General features: G+C 43.6%; 1 protein-coding gene across 2 annotated transcripts in view; it reads right to left on the bottom strand.

Annotated features, from left to right (window-relative positions):
- Positions 1-6,055: 6,055 nt before the first annotated feature.
- The window catches only part of LOC100540050 (histone H2B 1/2/3/4/6), an 8,308-nt gene continuing 7,949 nt past the window's right edge, over positions 6,056-6,414 (bottom strand). Inside the window, exon 2 of one of the 2 annotated variants that reach the window (XM_010709808.3) lies at positions 6,056-6,398. In XM_010709808.3, coding sequence (XP_010708110.1) covers positions 6,138-6,398 — 261 coding nt within the window. In that variant the 3' untranslated portion in view covers positions 6,056-6,137. The other variant, XM_010709804.3, reaches the window with a different exon arrangement.

Genomic DNA, 6,414 nt, shown 5'->3' with positions numbered 1-6,414 from the left:
TTCCTCTGGTGAGACATGTAGAAATAAGATCCAGATGGGATCCATCCATATAGGATCTGATGAGAGGCTGTGAGATCCTGATGAAAACAGAAAATAGAGCCAACTTTGCCTTCCAGTTCTTAAATGCTGTTGCAGAAGAGACCATGAGCGCAACGAAGGTGTGAGGACAGGATGCAGCAGTAGGTTATTTTGTGCTCTGGGGCCTCACGCGAGAGGACATAACTTACAACTTCAGCAACTTCAGTGTCTCCTGCTCTCAGCATTCATCCTACTGGCAGCAGGTTTCATTTTTAACCTTTTGTATGTCACTGAAGAAACTGCCTAAACAAAGAAATGAGGCCATGGCAGACAATTCGTTTCTTGGCTCATTCAGATTTCTGAGACAGAGCCTTGCTCTTTCCTGCTGTCTTGCATTTCTTTTCCCCTGGTAGAAGGTCAGAGAGTGGCATAATGTACACACGCACAGTCACAGATGAGCTCATGTTTGAGCTGTTGGTGGCAGATCAGAACAACCAGGGGGAAGACAGTGTGGGGGGGAGAAGGGTTTCATTTTACCAAGGTAGGATTTTGTGATGTGGGATAAATTGAATATGTATAAAATTATTTTCTTGGGATAGGTCGGGTAGTAGAGTTAATTGTTCAGGAATATGCAGTGGGACAATGTGGGAAAGGACAGGAGACCCGAGGGATTATTTCCTGTTATGAAAATGCAGTCATTTGGGTTTTTTTTTCTTCTGCATTTCCTGCAGTGATACAGCACACAAACTCTTGTGAAGTTATGGCAGTAGTGAAGACAGTCTAAGGATTTTGCCAGCAGCACTGATTTACCATAACTTGGGTACAATTAAAGTGTGAGAAACTACCAAGAGATGTGGTTGTGTCCTGGAGTGGCTTTTGTCTGCATAAGACAAACAACAGAATAGCATCACATGTGAAAGTGTAACAAGAGAAGGAGATGAGGTTATTTAGAGCTACCATCTGTATCGATGCTGTATTTCATTCACACTTCTTATGTGTGATATTCTGTTCGGTCAATTCTCACTTCTCTGTGCTCCAGATATAAAAAAATAAATAAATGAAGTCATGAAGTTACTCATGGTAATGCAAATCTTCTCAACTTTGGATGATCTCTGGGATCATCTTCTGTCATGGGTAGAGGCAGTTTTTTAAAAATGAATTTTTGATGGTGTTCTAAGTAATAACAATTTGTTACACGAAAGAGAAAAAATCTATTTCTCAGTTGGGAAGAGTTACTACTGCTTACAGCTAAGTCTCCAGTATAGGTCTCTTCCTCATAATAAGAGGTGTTTAGTATTATAGATCTTTTAAGTTCCCATATAGATCACTAATATCTTTTTCTAAGAAATCTACAGTCAGATGCATAGTAGACATCAGGCAGAAAACTTACATTATTTAGTCAGAAATATCCATATAGACTCCTTTAATGTTCCTAAAATTATTTCCTTGAAAAAAAATTCCAGATTCAAATATTCAGTTTTAGTTTGATGCAAAACAGAACAGAAATAGCTCCTTTCTCATTCCAGTCCATTTAGTTTTTAAAGGCTCTCAAACTCAGCTAAGGTGTAATTCCAAGAATCAGTTCAGATCAATCAGTCAGTGTAAAGTTTCATGTTCAGTATTTAATGCTTCAATATCACATAAATACAACACGTACAAAAATGTTATTGTACTGATTAATTTATATATGCTGTATTATTATGCTTTACTAAAAAGAGATTTTGCCTATAGAGAATGTGGATTCAGGTAGAGAGGAAATAGCCATTCATCACTCTTTCTCTCCACTTACCTCACTCATTTAATAAGCTGAGAGGGTCACAGGAGGAGACACAGCATATGATATGTCTGAAAAATGTGTACAGCACTTTGGAGACCAGGAGAAAATGTAGAATGGAAACTCTGTGTATCACTGAGATGCAGTACACTGAATATTTCCAGGCATTCAGACAAATGTTCAGGATTATTTTTGGTAAACATGAACAGAACTTCAAACACAGATTTGCATTTTCTGCCCTTAAGTCACATGCTCTAACAGGAACATGGCTTACCTGGCACAGTAGGGAAGGGTTGATGGTCAGACTTGTCTTAGAGGTCTTTCCAAACTTAATGATTTTGTGATTCTGTGAAATGCCACTTTCCAATGGCACATTAACAAGATAGTTTATTTGCTGCAGCACAAGTTGCACATGTAATTGGAAACCTCTTGGCACCTCATGCCGGGACTGTTGCTGCTCACCCTGCAGACAGCAGCTCCTTCCCCTGTGGGTCTGCTCAGGGAAGACACTCTCCTGGTCCACAAACAGCCTCAGTAAACGTGCCATGCTGTGTGGTCAAGCTTTCATTTGCTCCTGAAGACTATGAGAACAAAATGCTATCTTCGACTTCTGCCTGGTAGATGTGGCAAAGTGGGTATGGATTGTATCAGGGTTAAATATGAAGTGTCAGTTGTGCAGTAACACACCTTGTTGAGAACTGAACTGTTCTGCATGGTCTCCTACATCTGTTGGCAGTGCAGAGAGGTGGGGTGGTTGAGCTGCTACTTACATGCCCGCTAGGAAATAATCATTCTTGGAAAAAAGTGCTGCGCAGATGGGAAGAGTGCCACCAGCTGCAGTGCTTCAGGATGGGAAGACATCATAGCTGCCCTTCCTCCTTGTAGGCTGTGCTGGATGAACAGCAGAACACTGCAAAGTCAGCCCTGGAGATGAGACACTGAAAAGCTGGTATGCATGTGTCCTTTCCAGACATTTTAGGGTTGGGAAACCCATGCATTTCAGAAGGAGGTTGTGGTAGTGGTACCAGCAAGATCAGTGGGGCATTTGTAGTTTATGTGATGCTTTCTCTTAACATGGCTCAGATTTCTCACTGTCTGCCTTACCTGATAGGACCACTGTAGCAGAATATGTGGGGCCACAAGAACTCCACTTTCTGACAGGATTTTGCCAACCATCCTGTTGATGTTTGGGTACTTGAGGCAGGTACTCAGCGCGGCTCAGTTTTGATTCCCAATCCCTCAGTATTTTGGTTTATCCTTAAGATATCACCAATTTACACCACCATATCACTTCTGCCTCTCTCTCTCATGTCCATCCTTTTATTGCTGGTGTAGATCTACACCTGTGTGACTGCATACAGACAATTGGAGCAGGATGTGGAGAATGGTATCTGCTCTTTATTCAGCTGGACAAAGAAATGATGAAATGTTTTCTCTGGTTCTTAATATCTGCTACAAGCTTCTCCTGTCTTTCTAGGCCTACTATGATGAAGTTCAGCACAATTCTTGACTGAGTTGCTATAACTCAGAACTACAACACAGGGACAGAAAGCAGGTGTTTGATGAGGCAGGAAGGAGATGGATGTTACATGTTCAATAACATCAGGCATTGCTTGTTGTGCCATAAGGAACAAATGATCCTTTCCCAGGAAGAGGGGTGGCAGTGGGAGAGTGCTGGGTGTAGATTATTGTAAACATGAGCAGGAGGCACAATCAGATTGATGAGGTGGATGGGAGGGGAGGATTGGTGAAAGAAAGAGAAAGCAAAGACAAAAGAGGCTGAAAGGCACTTCTGATTACACTTTGCAGTCAATATTCATCCAAGCAGCAATCCTGAAGTGGGTCACTCCAAGTAAGCAACAGGTCATCTTCAAGGAGGGCTCAAGGGGAACCTGCCCTGATATTATCCCAGCAGTAGGCATATCATGGAAGGAAGGAAGAAGGGCCTAGTTTGTGGGATGTTTTCCTAGTGAGAAAGCATATTTTCCTTGTGGAAACAGAGACTGTTCTGATGCAGACCTACAACCAGACTGGGAGTGAAATCTTTGCTCTGTATTGCAGGGCCAAGGCCGGATTTTCCATTCCGTGGAACCAGAGCCTCAGAATCATCTTCCAAAGATCAGTTGGTGTTCAGGGAACCGATTCTCTGATAGGATCTGAAAACGCAGACAGTTCAGGGCGATGCACAGTGAGGGCGTCTCTGTGAACTGCTCCTGCAGGAAGGCTGTGGTTTGGGAGAACAAAAGGGTGCTAAAACCATTGCTTTCGGTGGCGTGATTTTTTTTCTTTGTCTCAGCTAAATTCCCTTGTCCTCTGACATCAGATTGATAGACCCCCGCTGAGGAGCGAGTTCAGCTTCCTTCTGAGATTTCCATCCACTTAAACATAACATATGGACAAAGGCACATCTCGGTGGCTCGTACGTTCTTGTTTTCTTGGGCTTGTGACTGCCAGGTGAAGTTCTATAAGGAACACCCAAAGGAAAATTGGTTTATACTTCCTGGTATTTATTCATTGAACCTTCTGGTGTGAATTCTAGCTGTTTCGCACCATCTTTCCTTTAGCTTTCTTTCCTAGTCAATAAGTAATACACACTGATGTCTACTGGGAACATTTGGTAAATAATAACTGGCAGAAAGGGCACAATTGCATACCTCCAACGAGAAGAGGGTTTACATTTCTTCTTAATTCTCCTTATTAATAATGATAACAATGATTATGATAATAACAATAATCCTAAGGGTATGGATCATATGCAAGCAATAGGGTTAAGCTGATTGGTAAAATATTTGTTTGTAACAGTGAAAAATTGTCACCAAAATCTGGGGATGAAAATCGCTAACCCAAATGACAGGTTAGAAAGTTGACATTACTTTATAGCAGCAGTAGGTTCATAGAGGATCACTGCTCCTCACATTCAAGCGCATGAGCAGAAGCACACATTAAATACACTCAAACGTGAATATCCATACAACTTCCCCAAATTTCACACCTATTCTGAGAATTGATATACGTATTAAAATCTAATATATCATATTAAAATCTAATGCCATGCACGTGCTATGTAAATATGGGGTTCTTGCAAGGGGTTTTTAGTGTCATGAGATTCCACTGGGAGTTGCTATCTAGACAAAAGGTTGCATATTACAAAGTCCAGGTCCTATATACAGTCAAGAACTTATTTACAAAAAATATGGCTGTTGACTAAGTTTCTCATTACCACTTTGACCTCGTTATCAACCCTAGCAAGGTATAGTGTACCCCCTCAAAACTTGTGGAATGTTGAGACACTGCTTGCAGGATCCAGATGGCCCGCTTATCTAGGAATAACAACCTTCCTCAGACAGAGGATTTTGCAGTAACTCCTGAAGGCCCCGCATTTACTGCCAGTTATCAGGTAATGGTGGTCAAAGTACTGAGGAGAGGAAGGGCTTTCATCCTTGATCTCCATCTCATGCCAAGTCATTCACACCGTTATTTTTGAACATCATGATTAACTCCTATGAAGCTGCTCTGGTACCGTTAAGGATCACGCAGGAAAATCAACGAGTGCTAACTACTGTGCACTCATCTTAATTAGGCGACAAGCATCTTTCCTGCGCAGTCTGAGAACGTGTAAAGTGACGGATGTGGGAGAAAATCACCTGCTGGGTAACGTGCCCCGCGTGCGGGCTGGGAGAAGGGCTTTCGGCTCAGAAAGGCGCTGCCCGAGCAGGCAGCTCCGCTCCGCGCGGGGACACCCACGTCTCAGCACCGCCTTCTCCGGCCGCTTCCATACAGAACCTCCCCCGCCCCCAACTCGGGTTCCTCCCGGCACTCAGTGACGTCAGGGCCAGGGAGCGGACCTCCGTCTCTCTAGCCAATGGACAGCGACATTCGGATCAGCTCGCTACACGCAGGTTGTGACACAGCCCCTGGGCCGCGGATAACGCGCCGGTACAGCGACCGCCGCGGCCACAGTACCTCTATTGAGATATAACGGCTTGCATTTGAAAAGCTTCGTCAATGGCCTGATCCATTGAAACTTTACTAACACCAATAAACACCAGATCTAGCCTGCAAAACGTTTATCCAGACCAGCTTATTTCGTTCAGGCGGCTTTTTTCCCCTTTAAAAACAGATTTATAACCTGACATAAGAAGTAAAAGCTCAGGAAACTCGGAGACTCATTAGTTACATGAGCAATAAAATCAAAGATAACAGTGTAGCGAATACAATAAAAAAAATTCAGTAGATTAACAGAGAAGACGCTTAACAATAAAACACAGTAATTAAAGCTCTTTCATTGAATGAGTGGGTGGCTCTGAAAAGAGCCTTTGGGTTCAAAGTAAGAATCAGGACCACTCTACTTGGAGCTGGTGTACTTGGTGACTGCCTTGGTGCCCTCCGACACCGCGTGCTTGGCCAGCTCGCCGGGCAGCAGCAGCCGCACGGCCGTCTGGATCTCCCGCGACGTGATGGTCGAGCGCTTGTTGTAGTGCGCCAGGCGCGACGCCTCGCCGGCGATGCGCTCGAAGATGTCGTTGACGAACGAGTTCATGATGCCCATGGCCTTGGACGAGATGCCCGTGTCGGGGTGCACCTGCTTCAGCACCTTGTACACGTAGATCGAGTAGCTCTCC

This window comes from Meleagris gallopavo, chromosome 1 (assembly GCF_000146605.3).
Source record: "Meleagris gallopavo isolate NT-WF06-2002-E0010 breed Aviagen turkey brand Nicholas breeding stock chromosome 1, Turkey_5.1, whole genome shotgun sequence".
Taxonomy (NCBI): Eukaryota; Metazoa; Chordata; class Aves; order Galliformes; family Phasianidae; genus Meleagris; species Meleagris gallopavo.
The sequence above is the reverse complement of the archived record's forward strand: the minus strand, read 5'-3'. Positions and strand labels throughout refer to the sequence as shown.